The sequence below is a fragment of the Ictalurus punctatus genome, chromosome 6 (genome assembly GCF_001660625.3).
Source record: "Ictalurus punctatus breed USDA103 chromosome 6, Coco_2.0, whole genome shotgun sequence".
Classification (NCBI taxonomy): Eukaryota; Metazoa; Chordata; class Actinopteri; order Siluriformes; family Ictaluridae; genus Ictalurus; species Ictalurus punctatus.
In genome coordinates this window covers 26,413,318-26,441,136 of record NC_030421.2, presented here as the reverse complement: position 1 = coordinate 26,441,136, position 27,819 = coordinate 26,413,318, and the positions used below count along the sequence as shown (strand labels likewise).

The 27,819-nt window shown below is 37.4% G+C and overlaps 3 protein-coding genes across 5 annotated transcripts; 2 read left to right on the top strand and 1 right to left on the bottom strand.

Moving 5' to 3' along the window:
• Positions 1 to 1,379: 1,379 nt before the first annotated feature.
• dbi (diazepam binding inhibitor (GABA receptor modulator, acyl-CoA binding protein)) lies at positions 1,380 to 9,809 on the top strand. The gene is made up of 4 exons (NM_001200813.2): positions 1,380 to 1,424; positions 6,551 to 6,668; positions 8,101 to 8,163; positions 9,488 to 9,809. Exons 1-4 carry the CDS (start codon positions 1,416 to 1,418, stop codon positions 9,559 to 9,561), a joined length of 264 nt encoding a protein of 87 aa, NP_001187742.1. The 5' UTR covers positions 1,380 to 1,415; the 3' UTR covers positions 9,562 to 9,809.
• A 530-nt stretch (positions 9,810 to 10,339) lies between these two features.
• On the top strand, positions 10,340 to 13,937 carry tmem37 (transmembrane protein 37). Of its 2 annotated transcripts, XM_053680585.1 has the most exons (3): positions 10,340 to 10,737; positions 12,224 to 12,329; positions 13,175 to 13,937. In XM_053680585.1, exons 1-3 carry the CDS (start codon positions 10,676 to 10,678, stop codon positions 13,763 to 13,765), a joined length of 759 nt encoding a protein of 252 aa, XP_053536560.1. In that variant the 5' UTR covers positions 10,340 to 10,675; the 3' UTR covers positions 13,766 to 13,937.
• Positions 13,938 to 14,218: 281 nt separating this feature from the next.
• Positions 14,219 to 27,655, bottom strand: LOC108266633 (secretin receptor). 2 transcript variants are annotated; one of them, XM_017470211.3, is made up of 13 exons: positions 27,204 to 27,654; positions 26,154 to 26,262; positions 24,656 to 24,751; positions 24,466 to 24,572; positions 22,844 to 22,953; positions 22,615 to 22,747; positions 22,254 to 22,407; positions 21,088 to 21,148; positions 18,090 to 18,159; positions 17,811 to 17,902; positions 17,513 to 17,651; positions 16,434 to 16,475; positions 14,219 to 16,056 (listed from the first exon to the last, which is right to left on the bottom strand). In XM_017470211.3, the coding sequence occupies exons 1-13, from the start codon at positions 27,261 to 27,263 to the stop codon at positions 15,907 to 15,909; spliced, it is 1,323 nt and encodes a 440-aa protein (XP_017325700.1). In that variant the 5' UTR covers positions 27,264 to 27,654; the 3' UTR covers positions 14,219 to 15,906. The 2 variants fall into 2 exon arrangements, with proteins under 2 accessions (XP_017325700.1, XP_017325701.1); XM_017470212.3 differs by lacking the exon at positions 24,656 to 24,751 and having other exon boundaries at positions 27,204 to 27,655.
• Between the last annotated feature and the right edge of the window lie 164 nt (positions 27,656 to 27,819).

Below are 27,819 nucleotides of genomic sequence, written 5' to 3'. Positions count from 1 at the left end.
ATTTTCTATAACAGCAGCTCTCACTCAACACAATAGTGCCGGCTGTAATTCAAATGACAGGTTTATATTAACCCATACTTGGCGCTCATTCAAATAAGTTATCATTTCTATATTAACAACTTTTCACAACAATTCACAGCGACTTGTGTGACAGAAGATCTACACAATCTAAGGCTAATTACAAACATATTAAAACCATTGGTGAAGACTTCTTTAAGGAGACATATATTTAACATTTAGGGAAGGAATCTTGAGTGTCAGCACTTTGTAACAATCAATACATTTTCCCACCTGAGGAAAGTCTTCAGGACAGAGAAATTTGTGCTTTCCAGTTTCTGTAAATTGTTTTTTTTTTTCTCTCTCATTACCTTCAAGAGAGATAAATAAGAGGTTGGTGAGAGAATGATGTTTATAGCTGCTATAGCATAAGTGATATCAGGAAAGGACTTGTCTTATGATCTTTCGGAACATTAAAATATAAGAAATTAAAAGTATAACGTGTTCAAATGAAAATTTTACTTGTCACACACAAAAATAAATACATAGTATGAACTGTAGTGAAATGCTTTTTATGACTGTCTGTGACATAAAGTAGAATTTACATAGACCAGAATTTACTTGTATACAGTCAGAAAAAGAAAAAGTATTACAAAGTATTTTAAAGAATATATAACATAGTATATAAAGATGGATGGCAGCAACAATCTGACTATAATTGGTATAAAGTGCTGATATGTACAATTATTTGTGCAATGTAATGCTGTGCAACATTAAGTAGCTGTGATGAAGAGAAAGTGCAAAAAAATAAACAAAAAAAAAGAAAGAAAAGAAAAATAAAGAAAGTGTGGTCAGAGCAGTCGTGTGTCGCCATCTTGGAAATTCTTTAATAAATTACAATACTTTTAGTAATTTAAGAAATTACTATAACAGCAAGCTCTGTTGTATTTTATTCCTTACTTCACATATAGGAGCAGAACAGTTAATTTTACACACATATAATGTCATATTTTGATGTGCTTCAAGCCTACAGTCAAATGGTCGTCACTTAAAACGTATACCAGGTTAAATGTGTTACATTGGACAATAATCTAACACTTTCTGGCCCATGCTTAATTACTAGCACACTTAGTAACTCAAGTTTAGTGGTTAGGCAGTCTGAGTGCCCTATGCCCTAGTTAGCACACTTCCAAAATGTTGAGCTAACACCACTCATTTCTACCACCAGCTCATTGTTCATCTTCACAAATCCAATTGGTTTATTTTGAGCATACATGCTGAAACAGCCAATAGTATGAAAGGGGCGGGGCGGAGCATACCCTCTGGAGCATGCGTGTGAAATTGTCCATTGCACAACTACAGAGTTCATTGTGTCCAGTGTTGTGGGACAGCTTGTTAGCGGATAAGCGACAGAAATCATGACTGAGGTTAGTGTTGACTGGAATGATTATGGTTTTTCTTTTCTTCTGTCGATTGCTGTCTCTGAGATGAAGTCATTTTACATCGACTGTCACTGAAAGACACTTCGCTAGCTGCAGGCGTAACCCTCTGGCTACAGTTTATGGTTTACTAGAACATTTGATAATCTTCAGTAACTATAAACACACCCATGATTAGCCGCGATGCTACCTAATGATTCAGTCAAACAGCAGACAATAAATAGGTTATTTAATATTGTGTGTAGGAAGTCTATAAGGCGTAAATTGCATTTAGGACATTGCTAAAGCAGCTAGCAAGCTAGCTTCATAACAGCACTGAAAAGTGACGTGCTAATTAATTTCACATTATATTAGTTAACGGCATTTATGCACTAGCATACAGCTCACGACTCCCACATAAGATTACTGACAGATATGAGAAAGTGAAAATAACACGATAAGAAAAGAGTATACCCGAACTGAGACGTGGTTTCTTGCCTTCAAGTACATATCATGTTTAGTTCTTATAATCGAAAAATGAAATGAAAATACAATGCAGATGATTTTTAAAAATTTAAAAATGCATGGGCATTGATCGCGCTATAACGTGCTCTGAACAGGTAGGCCTGAGCGCCAGGTTCAGTGGATATGGATATAATTATCGGGTGATTTTGATTGTAGAGTCCAATGTTCAGATGTTGTGTAGATAAGGAGGCAACTTGCCGGTGTTGTGTCGAGATCTGTGACTACGTTTACCTGGACAGCAGTAATCTAATTACTGACCTTATTCTGTATAAGACAATACTGTGATTAAGGTGTTTACATGAGTCGCCGGTTTGTAGTAGACCGGTGTTGTGTCGAGATCTGTGACTACGTTTACCTGGACAGCAGTAATCTAATTACTGACCTTATTCTGTATAAGACAATACTGTGATTAAGGTGTTTACATGAGTCGCTTTTAGAATATTCCTTTCATGTTCCTGTCTTACATGTTCTAGAATATAGAGCGATTAACAGCACACGTCATCACGTCCCCACGCTATGCCGTCCGACGTTCCCTCCAGAATTTCACGTATCAACATACAGTTCGTCTTGGTTATATTACCATATACAGTTTTGTGTGTTTCATTTTTAATTTTAAGAAAGCTACAAGTGCAGTTAATTATTTGTCATGCTATACGTGCAAATAGATGACTGCTTGAAGCCGTGGGCTGCTTCCGAAACCGCGTACTTAACTACTATATTGTAGCTGAAATACATGCATCTCACCTACTATACAGAAGGTAAGTACGTGGTTTCGGACGCAGCAATGCTCTCTTGTTTGCCGTAAAACGGTTGAGCACTGCCGTGTGTGTGTCCTGTCGCAAAAAGCAGCAAAAACTCCCACACGACGTTAATAGTGTGATTAAGGTGTGTACATGTCTATAATGTACAGTGATAAATTGACTAAAACAGGAGTACTCCACAAGTCTTAATTCAATTTGAGTTTACTTCGAGTATGACTTTATTTTTATTAAGGTAATCAGTAATTACTGTTTACGTGGTAGTTTCTTAATCAGAGTATCGTCTTAATCGGGTTAATATCGGATTATTGTTGTCCATGTAAACGTACTGTTTCCCTGTGTTTGCTGCTTTTTTATTTATTTATTTATTTTTATATCTTTATTCACCACCTGCTGATATTTATTTCAATAAATAATGTGACGTTTGTGTGAGTTTTCATTTTGAATGTTGTACAATTTTGGATGAAATGTGTGCTCATTCACATATGAACAGAGTTCAACACCGGGAACCAGAAATGCAGTGATTTTGTTTTATTTTTCTGTCAAGGTCGAGTTTAACTTTTTTTTTTTTTTTTCTTTCTCTCCCTTCTCTGCTATACAGTGAGGGGAAAAAAGTATTTGATCCCCTGCTGATTTTGTACGTTTGCCCACTGACAAAGAAATGATCAGTCTATAATTTTAATGGTAGTTGTATTTGAACAGTGAGAGACAGAATAACAACAAAAAAATCCAGAAAAACGCATGTCAAAAATTGTATAAATTAATTTGCATTTTAATGAGGGAAAAAAGTATTTGACCCCCTCTCAATCAGAAAGATTTCTGGCTCCCAGGTGTCTTTTATACAGGTAACGAGCTGAGATTAGGAGCACACTGTTAAAGGGAGTGCTCCTAATATCAGTTTGTTACCTGTATAAAAGACACCTGTCCACAGAAGCAATCAATCATTCAGATTCCAAACTCTCCACCATGGCCAAGACCAAAGAGCTCTCCAAGGATGTCAGGGACAAGACTGTAGACCTACACAAGTCTGGAATGGGCTACAAGACCATTGCCAAGCAGCTTGGTGAAAAGGGGACAACAGTTGGTGCGATTATTCGCAAATGGAAGAAGAACAAAAGAACTGTCAATCTCCCTCGGCCTGGGGCTCCATGCAAGATCTCACCTCGTGGAGTTGCATTGATCATGAGAACAGTGAGGAATCAGCCCAGAACTACACGGGAGGATCTTGTCAATGATCTCAAGGCAGCTGGGACCATAGTCACCAAGAAAACAATTGGTAACACACTACGCCGTGAAGGACTGAAATCCTGCAGCGCGCGCAAGGTCCGCTGCTCAAGAAAGCACATATACATGCCCGTCTGAAGTTTGCCAATGAACATCTGAATGATTCAGAGGATAACTGGGTGAAAGTGTTGAGGTCAGATGAGACCAAAATGGAGCTCTTTGGCATCAACTCAACTCGCCGTGTTTGGAGGAGGAGGAATGCTGCCTATGACCCCTGGAACACCATCCCCACCGTCAAACATGGAGGTGGAAACATTATGCTTTGGGGTTTTTTTTCTGCTAAGGGGACAGGACAACTTCACCGCATCAAAGGGACCATGTACAGGGCCATGTACTGTCAAATATTGGGTGAAAACCTCCTTCCCTCAGACAGGGCATTGAAAATGGGTCGTGGATGGATATTCCAGCATGACAATGACCCAAAACACACGGCCAAGGCAACAAAGGAGTGGCTCAAGAAGAAGCACATTAAGGTCCTGGAGTGACCTAGGCAGTCTCCAGACCTTAATCCCATAGAAAATCTGTGGAGAGAGCTGAAGGTTCGAGTTGCCAAACGTCAGCCTCGAAACCTTAATGATTGGAGAAGATCTACAAAGAGGAGTGGGACAAAATCCCTCCTGAGATGTGTGAAAACCTGGTGGCCAACTACAAGAAACGTCTGACCTCTGTGATTGCCAACAAGGGTTTTTAAACCAAGTACTAAGTCATGTTTTGCAGAGGGGGTCAAATACTTATTTCCCTCATTAAAATGCAAATCAATTTACAACATTTTTGACATGCGTTTTTCTGGATTTTCTTGTTGTTATTCTGTCTCTCACTGTTCAAATAAATCTACCATTAAAATTATAGACTGATCATTTCTTTGTCAGTGGGCAAACGTACAAAATCAGCAGGGGATCAAATACTTTTTTCCCTCACTGTATGTTATTTCCCCGTCCACAACATGGATGAGCTCAAGGAGTTATTTTAGTTCAAGCATGCCTAGTGCTATCCAACAAGTTAAGACTCCAGAAAAATGCAGGATTAAGCCACTTCTGTTTTGTTCAGTGAACTGAGATGACGAAACGGTGCAAAAATAAATCTTGCCACAGTTTCAGAAATATTACTTCAATAGCCATGCTTGTGTAAGAAGTGTGTGCAGTTTCACCATGACCTTTGCACACTGCCTCCTTCCTGTTAATACTTTTGTCATTTTTGTGTGAAAATTCAGAATTTTAATTTTTTTATTATTTTTTTTTAAGTTGTTGGTAGCATGTTTAATGATTAGGCGTGCTTCTACACGCTTCTACCATCTAATTTAGGCTGCCTGTTTAGCCAGGCAGCTGCAGATGACACACTTACTCTTAACCGTTACCGTTTCATGTACTGTGAAGGGCTGTGGGTGCTAGTATGAAATAAAGATTGTGTATATAATTAAAATCTGAAATATAAATAGAGAAATCATTAAAATTACACAAGAACTTGAATAATTAAATTTAATATTTGTTTATTCAAGACTTTTAATTAGTTTTATATGCTGTAATTTGTCAGCATGGGCCACTTGTATGTCATGAAATCTGTCAGCATAATAAATAGTGGGCAGAATTTAACTATATTTGTCAGGAATAATTGATAGTAGGCTGCTCCAGAATAACGGATCAGGGGTCTAGTGTGCACTGTTAAAGCCTGACTTAACCCTCGTTTATGCTTCCATCACAACATGCTTAATAGAGATGAACACGATTTTTTAAATTAATGTTCATTTACAAAATGGTACTAACTACATTTTTAAATTGCATTGCATATTAAATTTTAAATCATAAAGTGGGACAATTTGCAGAGCAGTCATACAAGCATTCTGCTTTAATTGAAATTATTTTATGGCATGAGTAGGGTAATAAAAAAAAATAACTATAGTAAATGTTAATAGACAATTAAACATTAAAGTCCATTTAATGTTTAATTGTTTATCCATTAAAATTGTCTTATTCATTACCTTATTTCTATAGTGAACTGTATACCAGTACAGATGTATATGTTGTTTAGAGTGCTGTTTCAGTGTATCACAGCTGAGCAAATCTGCAAAGGCAGTTGGTATATTTGCCCAAAAATACTGAACACTAAAAAATAAATGTGCTCCAACATCCACAAATAACTACAAAGTATAGTAACTCATACTAAATTGTGACTGGATATGACATGTCAGATGACAGTTAATGATGCATGAATTTGTCATCTATTGACATTAATTTTTCATTCATTCTCAGCAGCTGCATTATTCTAGTTAGGGTCACAGTGGATCAAGAGCCTGTTCTGAGAAGTCTGTTACAGTCATCAGTTATGATGCAAAATTTGGGAAAATATTTCAGCCACATCACCCGTGGTTTCATATGAAACTGTTTAATTGTTCTGTCAGGTCTGGAACAGTGCTGTAGGTTGTGAACACTGAATTATTTCACTGTATTCTAGGCAGCTATGACATGATGACACTATTACCTTTGACAAATGTAAAATGTACAAATAGTATCATGAATATTAGCCCATACGTACCCTGCCTAAAAGAGGTTTAATGATTTCTCTTTAACACAGGAGGCATTTCAGAAGGCAGCGGAGGAAGTGAAGCAGCTGAAGGCAAAACCAGCTGATGCCGAGATGCTGGAGATCTACAGTCTGTTCAAACAGGCTACAGTAGGAGACGTCAACACTGGTGTGCCTATACACTATTTTATTACACAGTGCACAAACACTATGGCATTTGTATTCCATTTTTACAGCCTGTGCTCTCTTTCATGCCCTGGAACATATTATTTAAAATGCAAAAGACCGTGACATCATTATTTACATTTATTCACTTAGCAGATGCTTTTATCCAAAGCGACTTACAAATGAGAAACATACAAGCAAAGCGATATCAAGCAGAGAACAATACAAGAAGTGCTACCATACAAGATTTATTAATTGAATTCCAGAAGAAGCAAAGTGCAGAGTAGAGGTGTAAGTGTTTTTTTTAATATTTATTTATTTATTTATTTATTTATTTATTTTTATTTATTTATTTATATATATATATATATATATATGAGAGTTGGTTAGGTGTTCATAGAAGAGATATTTGAAGGCTGATCATCCAATAATTGTTGACATTTTAATTAAAGTAAATCAGTTACAAAGACACAATTACAGAATATTTTTCTGGTGGATTCTGGCACATAGTGGTGTTTTTGGTCATGAAAAAGCAGGAAATAATCAGTGAGCAAAATCCCTCCTTTTGAAATAAGAGATAAGAATCTCCATCCATCCATTTTCTGCACTGCTTATCCTACGCAGGGTGGCGGGGAACTCGGGGCACACCCTAGACAGGGTGCCAACCCATTGCAGGGCTCAATCTCGCACACACTCAAACACCCTTTCATACACTACAGACAATTTAGAAATGCCAATCAGTGTACAACACATGTCTTTGGACTGGGGGAGGACACCGGAGGAAACGGAGAGAACATGCAAACTGCGAACACACAAGGTGCTGGCAGGAATCGAACCCCCAACCTGGGAGCTGTAATAAACCCTGTGATTGGAAAGATGTACATCTACCACTTTCAAACTAGACATGATCAAGTGATGTACACAAGGTGCCGTGTAGGCCACAACAGAAAGACCCATGGGTTTTTATTGAAGGGCGAAGTACCACCATAATGTCAGTATTGTAACACTCCCTTGACTGTGCAACATATTTTTACGATTTTTATCACAAGTTCTTATGAACTTGTGTTCTTTTATAGAGTTGGCATGTTGCACAATTTTTTATTTTTTTTTTAATAAGCTGCATTTTATTGAATGTTTGATTAATATCTGCCATTGAAACTGGTATGGCAGTAAACTTAAATACAAAGAAAGAAAAAAACTAATACAATGATTATACTGATTACAGTTTTTACAGTCTATTTTCAATAAGAAGTGCAGAAGCAAATAATGTGTCTGTAGTAAGAGATTAGACATTTCAGCGATTTATCAACACAGGTCTTTATTTATTGTAACATAGCTGGTTATATGAATTGATATGAACATATATATTTCATGTTAAAATTTATCGTATCTGTAAATAATCTCAGTGTTGTAAGTTAAGCTTTCCTTTTTTCCAGCTCGACCCGGCATGTTAGACTTCACTGGTAAAGCCAAGTGGGATGCCTGGGACGCAAAGAAAGGTTGGTTCCTTTTGCCTGCCGCTGTATAATAATGTGCATATGAGGGAAGTGGTAGCTCAGCGGTTAAGACATTGGGCTACTGATCGGATAGTCGTGAGCCAAGCTGCCACTGCTGGGCCAGTGAACAAGGCCCTTAACCCTCAACTGCTTGGTTGCATTTTTAAAAAAATAAATAAATAAAAAGGAGAGGGAGAGTGAGATAAATGTAAGTTGCTCTGGATAAGGGCATCTGGCAAATGCCATTTTAAAAAAAAGAAGAAAACATGTTAATGTTGTAATGTGTAATGCTTCTGGTGTACATGTGTAATGCTTCTGGTCCTAGGGCAGCATTTTTTATTATTTTTTTTAAAGCTAAAAATCAAATCATTATGTATTCGTCATGCCCTGTGTTCACAGGAAGTCCATGAGATGTGGTGTTGAAAAGAAGCTTCTCCTGGCACTGTGTGAAAACAGAGAGCAGCTCTGTCACGGTGTGCAGGTTCGACAGGACTGAAAATACTGGCAGGCAGTTTTTACCCTAATGCTGATGGGAGCAGGCAGTTTTTACCCTAATGCTGATGGGAGCAGACAGTCAGATATAAAGCTTTTGGTACAGAAGAGCAAGAATACATTTCAAATAATGTAAAGTATAACTCTATTAGAATTGTCTGAACACATCACTTACTCAGATTTGCAGATCAAGTCCATTTCTGACCAGTGACTCCACTCTAGGACAGTATTCGTTTATCATGGGTCGTTGTGCATGCTTGAAGCATTCATTTGTTTTTGTTTATTGGTTTAGTAAATATCATGTACAGTAACTACTATCGGATTATAATAAACATGAATTGACATGGTTAAGATTGTTTAATATTTTCACTCCTAAATCTCTGTGTCAGTTAGAATATTCACTAACTTCGAAAGATTAACAGATGCTGGAACTCTTCGAGCTACAGGATGAAATATTGAGCTGACATTAAAGCTCTTACTGTGCATTCACTGTTTCAGATCATTAACTGTCTACATTAGATTTCTCAGACAGCCATGTGCACCACAGGCAGAAGTGAGGTTAAATTGCATTAACAGTGTTCACCACCCCTTTTCCTGGAGATCTACCTTCCTGAAGACTTTAGTTGCAACCATAATAGTGCCCACATGACCATCTACTCATTGTCTTAAGAAATTCATCAACTAAAACAGGTGTGTTAGATTTTGGTTGGAGATGAAAACCTGTAGGAAGGTAGAGTTCAAGGAAGATGCTTGGTGACCATTGCACTACACCAGATTAATGGGTATTATTCTGTATTGGTTTTAATGTTTCTGTTCTCACTGTGGTTTTCTCTAGGTATGACTAAGGAGGATGCAATGAAGGCTTATATCAGCAAGGTGGAAGAGCTGAAAGGAAAATATGGAATCTAAAGTGTGAAGGTGTGACTGACCAGTGTCCCCTTCTGGCAAGTCTGTCAATACCTCCGGTCCTGTGTAAAGCCTTAAACCTCCTGGTGTGTGTGTGATGCATCTCATTCACAAGATGTTCTGTTAGAACAAAATATTGCACAAAGCCCCGTTGGACTTACAGAAACTATTCAACAGCAGCTGTGTAATGAAACCCTCTCCAGCCTTTATAAAAATGTCACTAATGCCATAAAGTCATTCACATTTCAGAAGCTTTATATCTTTTGTGTAGTTTTTAATTATATTTTTGTTGAGCTAGTAATGGCAGATTGTGCATCAGTCAATCATTAACATTGATAATGAACATTGTGTGAGGATTTTAAACAGCTCTTGAGTGTTTTTCATCTGTATAAGATAATACACACACTGTTTTTGAGACCACTAATTTCTACAGATGTATTGGAATAAATAGCAATAATAGAAGTAAATGGAGATAAAATAATTAAATGTAATATGTGGATATACTCGTCCAATTTCTCTATATTAGGACTGGCTCAAACACAGGATTTGATATATTTTCAGAATCTCTTGTTTTAATCTGCCAGTACATGTGATATTGACTGACCCTCCACACAGCCTTTATACATGAAGAGATCATATTAAAACACGATGCCATCAAACCTTTGTTTTTGTCCATAACTTGGCAACAGATATTTGCAAAGAACAGTATTAAGTACAAGCTGTGACTCAGAGTTCTGATCTCTGTTGTGTCTGAAGCAGTGGAAAGTGATTCATTCCTATTGTTTACAGATGTTTGATAAGACTGTTCAGTTGTTTATCACTTACCTCAGCAGTTAACGTTAGCCTGTATATACAGAATTGTTGCACATTAATAATTCACTCCAGCTAAACTGACCTGGTTCAGCATTGACCTGCAGGTTAATGGTATCTAATTCATACCAGTCATGTACACGTGCAGTTTAAACATTATCTTCTCTACCGCTTATCCTACACAGGGTCACAGGAAGCCTGGAGCCTATCTCAGGGGACTTAGGGCACAAGGTGGGGGACACCTTGGACAGGGCACAAACCAATCATCGCAGGGCACAATTGCGCACACATTACAGACAATTTAGAGATGTCTTTGGATTGGGGGAGGAAACGAAGAGAACATGCAGACTCCATGCACACAAGGCGGAGGTGCAAGGCAAACTAAGCCAGTGGTTTTCAAAGTGGGGGCCGCCTGGGGAGCCTCAACAGTTTGGTGTGGAAAAATAAATTCTCACTCTCAGACAACCACACACACAATCAGTTCCTAATGTAATGTAAAGATGTAATTATTAATTTAAAAAAGGGGGGGGATATATTCAGAAGTCTGTATTTTTAATGTGTTTTAAAGATATCTTACAAAAGGGGGGCCTTGGTCAAATGTTAATGCCATTTGGGGCGCCTTGCTCTGGAAATGTTTGGGAACCCCTGAACTAAGCCACCATGCCCAGTTTGAACATATCCTGCATTTCATCCATAATTATGTACCTAACAGCTTTACATTTCATATGCCATGTGGGAATCGGTACTGGGAATAATACCTCTGTATTATTCTGTTAGTTTTCAAAAAAGGACAGTATTCTAAAAGACCGCATAATTGGCTTTCAGCTGTAGCCATACAGCAGGGGTGTCTGCTTAAGTTACATAATGTGGAGGCGGTCGCGCGCCGGTTTGCGAGAAAAGTGAGCGGTAATGGTCTATACCTGTGGTCTGGTCTACAAAACACAACATCGTTAGCAAAGTCCCGCACAGGTGTAGATTAGTGATGTGTCTTTCATTTGGAACGAGTCTTTAATATGATTCGGTAAAAACGAGTTGTCTCAGAGAGTGATTCGTTCATTTCGTGTAAATCCACATAGGTTCTGCACAGGAAACAAATTATTAGCTCGAGTCTTCGGGTTCGAGTCGTTCATTCTTCCAGTGACCGCCCCATAGACAATGCACCATGCGGTACCGGAAACGGTGAATGAACGGCTCAAACCTGAAGACTGGAGAGGTGAACTAATTATTTCTGTTTCCGGCTAACAGATGTGACAAATGTGACGTGACGAAAGAAAGAACGACTCGGATCGGGAGTGAGGTAAACTAACAGACTGCATAGACTAAAAGCCCAGCTAAGCTATTAATTTATCATTTCTGTTTCTCATAAATCAGCCTTGGTTGCGTTATCCTATAGTTTATTTATTTTTTTTTTTTATAGTTTATTAAGTATTAGATGTGTTGGGGAATTTAACATGTAACATTATATTATATTCTGCTGAAATGACTCGGAAAAAAAAAAGATTCGTTCATTTTGCTGAACGAGATTCAAAGATGCAGTCAGTAAAATGATACGAACTTCCCATCACTAGTGTAGCTCATTACCACTCACTTCTCCAGGCTCCGCCTACCATTCCACAAACCGGCGTTTGACCACGCCCCCGCTTCAACACATAATAATCATCAATATGTTATTGAGAAATTGCAAAAGGCAAGGCGAGGTTTTCAGCCTACCTGATTGACAGCGTTATTCTCTCTCTTTCTCCTGCTGCCGAAAAGAGACGTGACCAGAAATTTAACCACATAATGCCTCATAGCTGACTGTAGTTGGAGGATTAATGGTGAACTGCTGATTCTTGTCTATGTCTGTTAATGTTAGACCGAAGTTACACTTAGACTTTCGACCGGTACCACAGGTGTTGTTTGACACCTTCAAGGCTGTTCAAAGTTTGGAGTTGATCAGAATGACGCCAATAAGATTTATGGTAAGGATTTATTTAACTTTTTTTTTGTACATTTTGGGAATTGCTAGTTTGGGTTTAAAAAAAAAACCCCAAAGCAATAACAATTCATGTTAAGAATAACATTAGCCTACTTTAAAATTCATAGGAAGATTTCTTTCTAGTGATAAGTGAATTTGGAAACGAATCGGTGGGCGGAAGGAGCCATAAACGAAATGGAGTAATGTACAGTAGCCTGCTGTAACATGATTAAATGACTCTGACACTACAGTGAGAGAAGCGTGGCTGTAGAAAGCAAAGAGCATTTTGAACGCAGGGCACAGCCAAAGTGTTATTGTCGCACAAACATGACGCTACAGTATCTATTGTTTACAGTTTACTTTGCTGTATTAAAAAGTTCTGGAAGGATTGGAACGTACAGGTTTGTTAGCTGGAAACCCAAAACCCATTGCAACCTGCACTATCATGCAGTAGATTTACTCTCTGCACGTCATCCTTTTGACCACCAGATGCCACTAGTGTGCACTGTATTGAAACGCTACACTTGTAAAGTAATAAAATAGTGTCTGGGTGTGTACTTCGTATAGTGACCACTTTATTAGATTCATCTACCTGTCTATTTTTATTTAGCCATTTATATGAACAATTATCGCCTGTAGCCTAAGTACAGTATAGCTGCCCCCCCTCCCCATCCATCAGTAGAAAAGGACCATCAGTGGGCAGATATTTTTGGCTGGCATGATGCTTTTTTTTGTTTTTTTGATAATGGACAGTTCTGACAGGATAGCATCTAAGGCATTTTTTTGTACTATTTTATGAAAACCCTTATCTGCCTTTTTTGTGACTTTACCTAACTACATCACTCACAGGCCTTGGCTCCTGCTGCCCAGGAGAAGTCTCATCCTTTTTTCCTGGAAGTGTTGTGTCGCACTCTTATCATCCTGTGTATGGCTCTCTCCATCGTCCTTTCCTCCATGGCAGTGTGTGATGGATACTGGCTGCTGACCGAACAGCGCATGTTTGGCCTCTGGTTCTTCTGTGAGGTGGACACAGAGAACTCTGGTGCACCCCCTAACTGCAGCAGGCATATTGGAGAGGAAATAGGCCAGCTCCTGGAGCATGGACTTTGGTTGTGTCGCTGTGTTGCCTCTGTGGCTGTGGTGAGTGCCATCTTTGGCCTGGAGCTGCTGGTATTATCACAGGTCACCGAGGGACAGGCATCTAGGCAGCGGTGGCATCTAGGGGCATGGCTTGTCCTACTGGCTGCAGTATTGGCTGCTGCAGGGGTCATGATGTTTGTGTTCCTATTATGGGATTATGCTACACCTCTGGGGTTCACACTCACCTTCTGGTGCCAGTTCAATGCAACCTTCCTCTTCTTCCTCAATGGCATGGCAGCATGGCATATTCCGAATATGGCATATTTTCTGCCCTCCAGTGGTGATGTGGGGAAACCGTAGGTATTGGCCATTTTAGACTTATCACTGCTGGCTTATGTTCATCATTCACAGAAGAAAAAAACCTCACTTTATACCATAAAGCTGGATTTATTGATGTTGAATTTGAGTTATACATACAAATTAAATAGTTTATTATTAAACTTATCAATAAAGACGTTTCACAAATTCACAATTTTATATCTTTGTATGTTTAACAAAAATATCATATTTCACTATTTCACACAATTCACAAAGTCAGACTTTAATATTATTTTATTATTTATATATTGTACTAAACAGCAGAAAAAAACCCTACACCATTACTGTATTTAGCAAGTAAAAACAAATAACATGAACCAACATTATCATTAATATCTCTTTCAGTGCTATATGATCTGTTATATATATATATATATATATATATATATATATATATATATATATATATATATATATATATATATATATAAGTGCATCTAAAAAAAATTAGAATATTGTGGAAAAGTTAATTTTTTCCCGTAATTTATTTATTGTAGATACATTACACAAAGTCAAATATTTCAAACCTTTTTTGTTGTTGTTGTTTTATTCTTGATTATGGCTTACAGCTCATGGAAATCAAAAATCCAGTATCTCAAAATATTAGAATACATCATTTATAATACAGAAATGTCGACCTTCTGAACATTATGTTAATTTATGCACTCAATATTTGGTCGGGGCTTTAGTCCTTTTGTACGAATTACTGCATCAATGCGGCGTAGCATGGAGGCAATCAGCCTGTGGCACCGCTGAGGTGTGATGGAAGCAGGTGGTTTTGATAGTGGCCCTCAGCTCGTCTGTATTGTTGGGTCTGGAGTCTCTCATAGATTTTCTCTGGGGTTCAGGTCAGGTGAGATGTCTGTTCAATCATGCACAGTAACACCATGGTCAGCAAACCAGTTACTAGTAGTTTTGGCACCTGAAATCATCACTGACCGTGGAAACTTCACACTTGAATTCAAGCAACTTGGATTCTGTGCCTCTTCATTCTTCCTCCAGACTCTGGGACCTTGATTTCCAAATGAAATGCAAAATTTACCTTCATCTTCCTCATGATTGTGGTTGTGTACTGAACCAAACAGAGATTAAAGGCTTGGGAAACCTTTGCAGGTGTTTTGCATTAATTAGCTGATTAGAGCTCTTCTCAGGTCGACATTTCTGTATTATAAATTCTTTATTCTAATATTTTGAGACACTTTTATTTCCATGAACTGTAAGCCGTAATGATCAAGATTAAAACAAAAAATGCTTGTAATATTTCACTTTATGTGTAATGAATCTAGAATATATGAAAGTTCCACTTTTTGAATAAAATTATGGAAAAAACTTACTTTTCCATGATATTAAAATTTTTTGAGATGCACCTGTGGATATAGACACATCAAGCTAAATGGTATTTAAACTCAAGGATAGTGGTTTGTTTTCTTCCCTGGGAGAAGTGCTTTGAGAAAATTCTCTTTTGTAAACGAGCCCTTAGCTATGAATTAATCATTATAACTGTAGTAAACATTGACGGTGGAACATGATCCAAGATAATTTAATTTAAACAATATATTGTTTGGAGTGTTCAGTTTAGTGGAGACAGTTTTTTAAAATGTTTTAAAACAAAAAAGTTTTTTCTGCAGTTTGCAAAAAAACATTGTAAATTTATAGTATCACATAATATAACCCAAGTTTAAGAAAACTGAATAATCCACCATTTATTTAAACTGTGCTGTTGGTAGCTTTAAAGCCATTTTACAGTATCATATAAATATAGCATAAAACATTTTCCTTATATTGCAGTGTTTTAAGTAGACTCGTGAAATGCTTGTACTACTCAGTCAACTATGATTCTGTTAACAGACTGAAAACATTGCAACTGGAACTGTGTGTGTGTGTGTGTGTGTGTGTGTGTGTGTGTGTGTGTGTGTGTGTGTGTACAGTACATGAGAGAAAACAATCTTCTTTCACCCATATTGAATCTTGCAGTCAGACTACACTAAGACTGTTAATGTTTATCGTTTGAGCTATTTGGACATGTTTGTAATTAGTAAGAGCTAATGTTTTTTTGCTTTACAGTAGATTGTGTATATAATATTTTATTGAGTTTGACTGTGTTATGGTCTGCTGTAAGTTTGTTAGGATATGTTATTAACTCTGGCTAAGAGAGAGATCTGTGTGAGTGGTATGCCACTTTGGCTAAGGGAACCATGGTGCAATCTGGCGTCGCCATGGACACGCTGCTTTAGACGCCACCGTCGCCAGCGCCGCGTAATCTCATGCTGAACCTGCCAAACGTCAGAGGTTACAATGTATTATGAAGGTGTATGTACGAAAAGCAAATGCCAGCAGGGCTCAAAGATGAGCAAAAGCAGCAAAAAAGGTAATATTCCTAAATAGCTTTATGAGACAACTGAAAAGTATGTATGGAATGGTGTTATGTAATATTTATAGATAATACCTCTAGTGCCATTTGTTATATAGTGAATGTTTTAGTTCTGACTCCAGCAAGCATTTTATATTTAAAAAAAAAAAAAAATGCTGAGTTAGCTTCTCTAATTTTTCCACTTTCTTTTTGCTAGGAAACCTATTTTTTTGCACTATTGCTTTAAGCTCCAAATAAAATTCTGTAATGAATGAGTGAACATAAGTCAGAGACACTTACCTCTCCATTCAGGAAGCAGTATAGAAGTGCTACTACGAAGCCCTGCACAACAAAAAGACACAATCACATACAGTGCCCTTCACTTATATTGGAACCGTTGGTAAATATGAGCAAAGAAGGCTGTGAAAAATTGTCTTTATTGTTTAATATTTTGATCTTTTGTTAAAAAAAACAATTGCAAACAAAATACAGGTTTATTAAAAAATATATATAGGATAAATATAGGTGTGCAACAATTACTGGCACCCCTATGAATTCATATGAGAAAATATATTTGAAGTATATTCCCATTGATATTTTACATTTTTCTTAGTACACCTGGGTGACTAGAAACAGGAAATTGTTCAATCATGACTTCCTCTTTCACAGGGGTATAAATATGAGGCCAAACACATAGGCCAAATTCCCTTAGTCATTCATAACAATGGGTAAGACCAAGGAATATAGCTGTGATGTGTGGCAAAAGGTTGTTGAGCTTCACAAAATGGGAAGTGGCTATAAGAAAATAGCACAAGCATTGAAAATGCTCATTTCCACCATCAGGGCAATAATTAAGAAATTCCAGTCAACGGGAAATGTTATGAATCAACCTAATCAATAAAAAACAACTCAACGCCAAAGCAGTCAATGGACCTAGTCCTTCTTGTTACACCTTTGTATGCCTGAAATACCCTTTATATATACTCCCAACAGGAAGGAAGCTCTTGAAAAAAAATATATTTCAGACACTTGAACTTAATTTAACCTTTCCCCTTCTTGGATTAATTCCAAATTCGAATCAGTTCACCTTCATGGTTACAATGATAATTCCATATACAGTAAATCCTACAAACATTCAATCACCCATTCTTGAGCTATTGTGCTAAAGAGAATCTCGGAAAGGACAACCTGAAACCGAAACAGCTGTGGTATAGGAGGAATAAAACACTTTGGGACATGCTGCTATTGGAAAATAACTTCTGGGTAGCGATGTCGCTTCATGTCAGGCCACATTACAGCACCCTATTGTTGATTATTTTCCAAAAACAGCACACCCAGTCATGTTTTATACATTTTACATATGAACTGTAGTTCATTACCTGTGTGGAGGCCAGGGCGAGCTCGATGGTGTTCCAAATCTGGAAGGTGAGGATGTTGATTCCATCAGGGAAAAATGTGAAGAGGGCATACTGCACACCAAACAGTGACACTAGCAGCAGTGTGGACTTGGCCAGCTTCCTTCATACAATACAGCAGATAAACAGCATCACGAAAGTAGGTTAAACTAAAATACAGAATTGTTCCATCTGTTCTGTGTCTATTCTCTTTTTCCTGTTTGCCTGGAGCATTAAATTTTTTATGTGGTGCTCTGGATTGGCTGTTGCGAGTTTAACTTACTTGTGCTGTTTAAACTCATTTCCAATCATGTCAGGAGCTCTCATCTTGCTTATTATTGTTTGTATGATTCTCAGGAAAAACAGGAGGTTCACCTTATGTGTTATGATGAATGAAAACAAACACACTGGTAAACATTAGCTAATTCAGGAAAGAAATATAGATGCTATTTATAGATGGTGGTAGTAATAATAATAATAGTATGGTGATACTAGATAAAATGTGACAGTTGAGAGATCTTAGGATTGTGGAAAAATGTGTTTCTGTATTTTGTAATTTTACTGTAATGAACAGGATCACAGGAACTCTCAGAATCCACCAGATCCAGCCTCTGCTTCTTGTCTCCCAACACCTGCACACACGGCACAAAATATCACCAAGATGGCTTCATTTAATTTTTTTAAAAACATTTACTCTTTTTTTTTTTTGAAGAAGAAGAATTTATGACTAGAGGAAGTGCAAGTGAAGGATATTTGAATTTACAGCAAATACCTCTGCTTCTAGTTTATATCATCCATTAGTTCTGACTGCAAAAAGTGTAACACAGAAGATTTTATTGTCACCTCTGGTTTGGCCAAAAATAAAATGCTCCAATTTACAATTCGTACATTTTTACAATTTTCCTATGAATTTTCCTGTGATTACTCAATCAATCAAAACATGTTTGGTGGGTGAGGTTTACTTCTTTAGCTTTGTACCGGAGGTATGAATCTAATGTTCCCTAACAAATATATCTACCAGTTTAGCATTATGAAAACTGCTTGTCACCAACTCAACTCAAGATTCCTTGTCTTAGTAACATCATATACACAAACAATTTTATACAACCTCAATTCCAAAAAAGTTGGGACAGTATGGAAAATGCAGAAAAACAAACAAAAAGAGTCATTTGAAAATTCTATTCACCCCGTACTATATTAAAAACACATTATTAAGACATTATTTTATGTTTTACTTTCTGAATGTAATTTATTTTTTAAAATATACACTCATTTCATTTCACATCATTTCAAATCTGATGACTGCAACACAGTCGACTGTTTACCACTGTGTAACATCAACTTTTCCTTTAATAACACTTGATAAGTGTTTTGGCACCAAAGACACTGGTTGGTTAAGTTTAGCGGAATTTCCCCCCATTCTTCCATTATGCATTTCTTCAGTTACACAACTGTACAGGGCTTTCATTGCCTTATTTTGGTTACAGGACTGCAGACAGGCCATGCTAGCACCCGCACTCTCTGCTTATGCAACCATGCGCTTGTAATCCGGGCAGAATGTGGTTTGGCGTTGTCCTGCTCTGGATGGCAGCATATGTTGCACCAAAATGTGTGCATAACTTTCTGCATTAATGGTGCCCTCACAGATGTGCAGGTTACCCATTCCGTGGGCACTGACACACCCACATACCAAAACAGACAGGTGCTGGCTTTTGGACCTGACGCTGATAAAAGCTTCCATGGTCCTTTTCCTCTTTGCCACGGAGAACATGACAGTTGTTTTGTCCAAAAAATATTTGAAATGTCGACTCGTCAGACCACAAAACACGACTCCACTGTGCTAATATCAATCTCCAATGAGATTGAGCCCAGAGAAGTCAGCGGTGCTTCTGGACAGTGTTGATGTATGGCTTCTGCTTTGCATAGTAAAGCCTTAACTTGCATCTGTGGATGCAGCGGCGAATGGTGTTGACTGACAAAGGTTTACCAAAATATTCCCGAGCCCATGTGAGGATATCCATTACAGACTCATGACAGTTTTTAAGACAGTGACGACTGAGGGAGCAGAGATCATGTGCATTCAGAAGTGATTTTCGGCCTTGCCCTTTAAGCACAGAGATTTGACCGGATTCCTAGATTTTTTAAATTATATCGTGCACTGTGGAAAGTGAAATGCCCAAAATCCTACCGATGTGTCTTTGGGGAATATTGTTCTCAAAGTGTTGATTAGTCGCTGATGCATCTGTTGGAAGATTAGACGGTTGCCTCATCTGTTTCACATCACCTTATTATTTCAATTTGTCACATTGCTATTAGTCCTAAATTGCCCCGTCCCAACTTTTTTGGAACGTGTTTCATGCATAAATTTCAAAATAAACGTTTACCTTCAAAAAAAAGCTATGAAGTTGATTAGGTAAAATGTTCTTGGTTTAAATACAAGTAAAAGTACATTTACAAATCACTCCTCTTTGTTTTTATTAGCATTTTCCCTACTGTCCCAACTTTATCGGAATTGGGGTTGTAACTCAGCAGATAAGGCCCACGTAAAAAGGAAATTAAATATAATAATTAGATATTCAATATAAACAAGAACTATCCTATATTATCATATAACCGCACACAATGCCTTGTAGCAAAAAAAAATAAAAAATCTAACTTCAGCCTTTCAGCCAAATCAGTTATTTTGTCCATTTATATAGAAAAGTCATATAGTGCCTGAAACAAGTATATTTGAGATACCATATAACTCCTCATAGTTTAATTCCAATGTGAGATGATTTAAACAAGCAGTTTCACAATGCTTAACTGGTAGCTATAAGTTAGTCTCATAGCTCCAGTTCAAAGAAGCAAACATCAAACATGATGTTTGAATGACTGATTGAACAACCAATTATGGGGTATGTGGAAAATAGCTCAAAATTCACTTTAAATGTAAAATATGCAGACTTTGCATGACAAGCTATACATTTTGTTTTATTAACTTCAAGAGAGAGGAGAGGGGCAGGTGAGAAAATGTTTGTAGCTGCTATAACTTAAGTGATAGCAGGAAATAACTTGTCGTGTGGACGTTCCACTACATTAACCTTAATGATAAATTTTTCAAATGTATGGCATGCCTTTCTTTAATAAATAGTTAGTTGTAATAAATGTTAGCATTGAGAAAATCCTGTGGTATAAGAGGAATAAAACACGTTGCACCATGCTGTTATCACTGGGAAATAATCAACTTCCAGGTGGTGACCTTACTTTGCTTCATGGTAGTCCATGTCACACCACCCTGTCGTTGATTAATTTCCACAGTATGCAGACTACAGATATATTTTATCAATCAATGAAATTTCAGGATTATTTAAACCTGGTTTGTAATGCATGAAGTGTATATGTATTGCATATCACACAAATGTGGGCAGTGCATTTCTTTACAAACTTAAAATTCAGCCACTGGATATTTCTCTCAATGTTCACAAACTGACTGTTGCCAGATCTACTGCAGCATGTATGGAGATTTTTGAAGAGCAAGACATTATATTGTATTGATATTTTGGTCTGTGTGAACTCACCCCTCGTCCTCCTGCAGATATTTGGCGACACTCCACACGATGATGATGAGCATAGGAGTGCCTGAGTGAAAAAGAACAGAGCCGATGCTTAACCCATCAGTACTGTTCAAGCTTGAACTTCCCACCATTCCAGCATTCAACAGTGTAATAAAATATCACAGTGAGATGTTGATAATAGTTGTGTGAAAGACAAAGCATTTTTTTTTTTGCTATGAAGTGTTTACATAGCTAGGCTTACATAGCTGTATGTGTGTTTGAGAAATATCAATGTGTGTTAGAGTGTTTGAGAAAAATGTATAAAAAGAGGTTGTGGAGTCCACTGTGGAATTCATGGTAGGCTTCTTGAAAATGAGCAAAAATGAAAATAACACATGCAATGTATATTAATATGAACATACATTTTTAAGATGTATGTTTCTTTGTTTGTTTGTTTTATTAACAAAACCTAAAATATTTCCCTAGACAGTACATTTTTACTTCACATTACTTGATTCAGTGTTATTGGCACCCCTTCAGCTAATATTTGGTGAAGACTCCGATTAAAACAATAACAGCATTAAGAATCGTATAACAGTGTTGGAGATACTTACACTGAATGCTCTCTTCAATTAAAGGCCAACAATCATCCATCTCTGTTCTGTTCAAAGTTGTCTAGTTTACCACATATTGATTAATGCTAATGGGATTTTACTTGTGTGCAACCTCATATTTGGCAACTTCATATCTGGCCAACAACTGGTGCTGCAGTTTGTAGCATTACTATCCCACTGCTCCAGGGTATGTGGTACGTGTGGTACGAGCTTCAGTTACTGTCTGGGCAGAGTTTTGCATGTTCTCCCCATGTTTGTGTGGGGTTCCTCTGGGATCTTCAGGTTCCTCCCACCACCAAAACAAGTTTTAAGGTGGATTAGCTGCTCTAAATTGCCGCTAGATGTGAATGTGTGTACGCAGGTGACCAGTGATGGAATGCCGTCCCATAAAGTGTGTATTCCTACTTTGTGCCTAGTGTTCTCAGGCTAGGCTCTTGATCCAGTGTGACCCTGACCAGCATAAAGTGCTCGCTGACGATGAATGAATTAATGTTAGTCCATTCTCTTGAAGAGTGTCAATAATTCTGGTTTAAACTGTATGTTTTGTGTGTGCATGTAAGAGAGAAAGAGACATACCCCATCCAAAGCTGATGTACCAGTGCAGGCGTTTTCTTGGTGAATGTAGGCACAGGTGGATGAGGCTGTGCAAGTAATGACCCTCCACCAGCAGCCAGCTATAATTAGCCAGTATGCCATAGTTAGAGAAAATCAGTGCGACCTTACAGCCAAGCTGAAAGAAAATGCAAAGCCATATTTTGCACAGTCAGAGAATAACACATTTGTTTATGTAAACAAGTGACAGATTATTTTTTAGCTATAACTATTTAAGTATTGCTTGTGTGTGTGCATGCCTAGTTGCTGGATAAGAGTCCCCTGTGTGTGTGTGTGTGTGTGTGTGTGTGTGTGTGTGTGTGTGTGTGTGTGTGTGTGTGTATACCGGGTGGGATTCACAGTGGTAATAATCCTGTGAGTTGTGTAACGCTGCATCTCTGATGAAAATGAAAACAGCCCGCAAAATGAAGGACAGAAAGAGCTGCATGTGGATGAAATTCCGAGTGCAGTGGAGCTTTCTGAGAAAAGACAACATTCCATAATGTATTTATATTAATGACAGATTTATTATGTGTATATAAAGGAAACATACACACACACTTACAAGGCTGTACCTGAACACACACAGCAGCATGAAAGCAATGGTGAGGGAGATCACTGAGATGCTGTACCCCACTGTGTACATGATCTTTACCCACATGAAGTACTCATGTGATGCCACCATCTACAGACAGAAACACACACAGATGGGACTAAGCATATCATAAAATCACAGAATTTTATACAGGTCTACCTATTCATGGATTAATGCAGAACAGTATTTTTTATGTAGTTGGATCATTTAGACTCCATGCAACAGATATAAACAAAGATTAAACAAAGTTTAGGATTATCTCTGTTGCTGACTGAAGGAATACTTCATCATTTTTCAACCTGATGTGTGTCTATCACATCTGTAACAAAGCATAATTATTATGCCTGTTATTATTAATATTAATTATTAATAAGACAGTAATTCAGAAATATATTCAGAACCTTCACCATGTAATGCCTAGTACATGAGCACCAGCAGTTTAAAATGCATCCTAATATTCACTGTTAACCAGTGAAGGTTGGCAGGAATTGGTGTTGTAGCTGTTTAAGTAAGATTATTATGTTTATGATGTATAAATATTCTATCTGATATAGTTTAACTGAAATTTACATGAGAAGGCGTTTCCCAGAACTTGAACCTCCGCACATAATAAGACCTGTCCAGAAATAGCTGGTTGATTAAATGTGGGAAACATCCACCACACTCCAAAAACAATTTGGATCTCTTCAGTACATGTAACTTCACAGATGTAATGTACTTTATTTCAAAGCCTTTGAAAGCTTATTGGAACCATGACACAAACTAGTGCTTTGGAATAATAAATCGATCAAACTACCCGGACGTGTCTGCAAAAATACTACAGACTCCGCAATTGGAGTAAAGTGCTCCAACGTTTACTCGTTCCTGACAAGCTCCAGACAAGCTAGAACTCCATGACTAAGGCAAGTAAACAGTGTTGCAGTAGTCTAAACGTGATGATAAATACATGGATGATTCTCTCTATATGATGAAAGGCTAAGGCATCATAACAACATTGACAGCAAGAAACTGAAAACCTATTTCCTCAAAACTCAGTTTTAATAGATGTTTAAGGGCAGTTTTTCTGAATTAGATCAAAATGCTTAATTTGACTGACGAGACATGTTAAAGAATGTCGTACCAACATTTTTTTGGTAAAAAAATATTTAAGTTCTCTCTAAGGTTTTGTGTTATCTGAGCACCATCAGATCCACACAGCTACACTGGTGACACACAGCTATAAATCTGTATATATATATATATATATATATATATATATATATATATATATATATACAAATACACATTTAATATACACATTTTCCCACCACCTCACACCCACTGTTCCTGGGTTAGGTTCTGGATACACCACTATCCTGTCCAGGATATAGCGATTACTGAAGATAAATGAGTGACACTTATTGATGGAATTCAACAGATGCCATTATGTAAGTTTCAAGTAAACAGGTTTTGTGTTCTCAGTACATCTCATAAATGTGTTGAAAATCTAGCCTATAGTAATCAAACATAGTACACCACACATACAATAGATAGAGATTAGGTTGAAAAATGCTGGAGTATTCCTGTAAACCACTATTATGTGTGAGGTTGTGTTAATCATACCATGTCTGAGGGAGGGTGCACTATGCCATTCATGGATCCGCAGGCCAGCATGTATGGTGGGACTGGATCAGACCACCCATTCTCTGTACAATTTCTCCTTACAGTTCCTATTCATGTGAATAAATACATAGCATATCTATAATAACATAGCTGTGCTGAATGACTGGCTCAAAATCACTACCAAACCAACCTTTGACCCTGAGGAACATGGGGCACTGTTTAGAGATCACATCTCCAACCTCTGCATGAGGCCAACAGTTCACATCATCCCATAATCCACTGCAGCCTGCAGGGGTTATATAAGGGGAAATGATGCTAGCATTAGCATTATTTCTCTATGAACATTATATACACAGAGTGTTTCCCATTTGCCAGATGAACTTTGCTTTTCTATGACGTCTAAGTTCATAGGTTAATGACGAGAAATAAACAAAATGTTTTTGTCCATAATGTTTACAGGAAATTTAATATCTCCCCATCAGCCCAAAAATATCTTACAACCGAGTCTCCAAAACTCCTCTGCAACTCTTCCATTTACTTTAGTATTTATCCCTAAACATGCACATCATGTACAATAATGTGATAATAGATAATGCGATCTAAATGGTCTCCTCATTCGTAGTAGCTGTAATTGAGTAAGCCAGTCAGGAGATACAATCAATCAGAAGAAATCAGGAACTACACACACATGCACACACACACACGCACACACACACACACATGCACATGCACACATACACACAGTATCAATCATGAGAGAGGAGCCATTCAGATGCTGATGAATGTTTTCCTTTTAAAACAGCAGACATTAAGGATTCAGCCTTTCTCTCTAGTGCTATAATGTCTTAGTCTTCTCATGAACGGCAGGAACACATAAGAGTCTTGTTATTGTAAGTGTGTTTCACACAGGTTGATACAAACGTGGAGCTCTCTGTCTTAGATGATATATGTGATGATTGAGTATACCAGAGAGAGAGAGAGAGAGAGAGAGAGAGAGAGAGAGAGAGAGAGAGACCTGTATTGCATTTTAGTGTTATTTTAATGTCAGTGAACTGACAGATTAGTATTTACAGAGAGTGTGTGTGTGTGTGTGTGTGTGTGTGTGTGTGTGTGTGTGTGTGTGTGTGTGTGTGTGTGTGTGTGTCTGTGTGTGTGTTCAAGCCTGGTGTTACTGACAGCCCTATTAAGCAATCATACAGGTCTAAAATCAGTCTGTTGAGCTTCACATAATACAAACCATAATCTAAAAATAACCACTTGGATGCATTAGGTTACAGTGAAAAAAAAAATGCACTAACACAAAGTAAATATCCTTGGCTAAGGAAGTAAGTGACTTGTTGTTGAGGTTGTGTGTGGGAACTGGTTGAGGTGGAAAAGGCTACATGTTTCATATGATAACAAGCAACACTGCATCATGGTGGTTATTTGTAATATTCACCATCAGATCAATTCACATATTCCAAAGATAAAACCAAAATGTCATGTTTCTCCACTAACCTGTAACATACAGAAGCATGTGAGTATGAAAATGCATTAAGTGTGTGTCCAGGTATGGACGGTAATATTGATAACCCTATGTAGTTTGACCGTCCTCTGAATCAAACATTTTGGTTCCTTTTAGGAGTGACTGAATAGTGAAAAAATAGAGTGGACATGCACACGTGTGTGTATGAGTGTATATGAATTACCTGTAGAGTTAGTGTGTGTAAAATTGTCTTGGTGGATGATGTTGTTGCAATTCATCTCCTCCTGAAACCACAGGTACTCTGGATCACACTCTAAAGGGATGGATTTTACCTGCACACAAAAAACAATAATTTGGGTTAGACTACTATAAACTATAAAATCACCATGGTTTTTAAAATAAACTCATTCCAGACTGTAAGGTTCCAGCCCTTAAAATATTTTGTACATATTTTCTTGTGGCTGTCTTCTTACATGGCACATATTTTAGATGCCACCATGGTACATACAGTATATACAGCAGGGCTATTCTTAATTGCAGACATTTATTTAGCACAGATTAAACATGCCAACTACCATGAAAAAACAGCTATATAGCAAATATAAGATTAATATAAGCTATCTCATTCAGGAAAAAATGCAATGTTGAAGTTAAACACATACTATTAAAACACATACTATTAAAATTAATAATAATAATAATAATAATAATAATAATAATAATAATAATAAGTATTATTATTATTATTATTATTATTATTATTATTATTATTATTTAAATAGTTCAAAAGGAAATTCATTATAAATGTGCAAAAAACATACTTCATGAAACTAAAACAGGTTTGTTGAAGGTGAGTTAGGCTTTCTAGATGTACCTTCATTATCACAAATAACAAAATAGTTGTGTATCCTATGATATTAGAAGTGAAAGATTCAAAATGATATTCCACACTGTGATATACATTAAATGTGGACTTGCCTCTAAGTTCATTTACCGAGTAAACAGCAAGTCAGGTTTGTTTTGAGGCATTAGTCACTTGAAGCACATTGAGATTAATTAATTAAAGCATGTAAAGAAGAAAGCAAACTTTTGAAGTTGCTGATAAAGGTTGCTAATAAAATCTGCTGACTACTCACTTATTGTAATATTTGGCACCATTAAAAGAGCATTGAATTCTTGTTTTGTAATTAAACTGTACAAAACATACAAACATATTTTTTTTTTACTTAATAAACTCAATGGTGGTCAATAAACGCTGTAATAAATAACTTACGTGTGTACAGAAAGTGAGGAGAGCCGCAACTGCAGCTTTGTGGAACTCCGAGCGCTTCATTGTGCAGGAGGTGAAGTGACGCTCTCTCTCTCTCTCCTGTACCTGCTGCACAGATATTAAGCTTCCCTTCTCTTACCAGCACGCATGTCATAACCCCATATGGACATTTCTAGGCTTGTAACCCACATATCTGTGCGTGAATGACATCACTCCGCGTCCGACAAATCACAGCTTTACACTTCAAGAATTTACTCGATTGTGGTGGGGTAGAAAAAGTTGGCAATCCAACTATCCCTTTAAACCGTGCAACATGAAACGTGATCACATCCTTTACTCGAAGATTCGATCACATCCTACACTCGGATACGACCTCGACCCCAAGTCCTGTATTGTTTGACTAATTGGAGGGTCGTGTTACATAAACAGCGTCATGTGAAAATCATGTAGTGCGAGTCACTTCCCATTTTTTGGTACCTTTCTGAGCCCTCCCTCATCCCCCTCCCCTAAACGGAAAAAAACCCCTAGTTGGTCACAGTAATTCATATTAGTTTCCGACTTCCCCAAACATCCTTCATCGTTTATGTAATCTTGTAAGACCAGAAAAGCAATCATCCTA

What these genes read in the sequence shown, in the direction of transcription:
- dbi (NM_001200813.2), top strand. An exon ending in AGTAGGAGACGTCAACACTG is followed by an intron (nt 6,669 to 8,100) that starts GTGTGCCTATAC and finishes CCTTTTTTCCAG; the next exon opens with CTCGACCCGGCATGTTAGAC. An exon ending in TGCCTGGGACGCAAAGAAAG is followed by an intron (nt 8,164 to 9,487) that starts GTTGGTTCCTTT and finishes GGTTTTCTCTAG; the next exon opens with GTATGACTAAGGAGGATGCA.
- tmem37 (XM_053680585.1), top strand. Translation starts at nt 10,676, where the DNA reads ATGTCTTTGGATTGGGGGAGGAAACGAAGAGAACATGCAGACTCCATG. An exon ending in TCCATGCACACAAGGCGGAG is followed by an intron (nt 10,738 to 12,223) that starts GTGCAAGGCAAA and finishes TGTTAATGTTAG; the next exon opens with ACCGAAGTTACACTTAGACT. An exon ending in TGACGCCAATAAGATTTATG is followed by an intron (nt 12,330 to 13,174) that starts GTAAGGATTTAT and finishes CATCACTCACAG; the next exon opens with GCCTTGGCTCCTGCTGCCCA.
- LOC108266633 (XM_017470211.3), bottom strand. Translation starts at nt 27,263, where the DNA reads ATGAAGCGCTCGGAGTTCCACAAAGCTGCAGTTGCGGCTCTCCTCACT. An exon ending in TCCTCACTTTCTGTACACAC is followed by an intron (nt 26,263 to 27,203) that starts GTAAGTTATTTA and finishes TTTTGTGTGCAG; the next exon opens with GTAAAATCCATCCCTTTAGA. An exon ending in CATGTTCCTCAGGGTCAAAG is followed by an intron (nt 24,573 to 24,655) that starts GTTGGTTTGGTA and finishes TCACATGAATAG; the next exon opens with GAACTGTAAGGAGAAATTGT.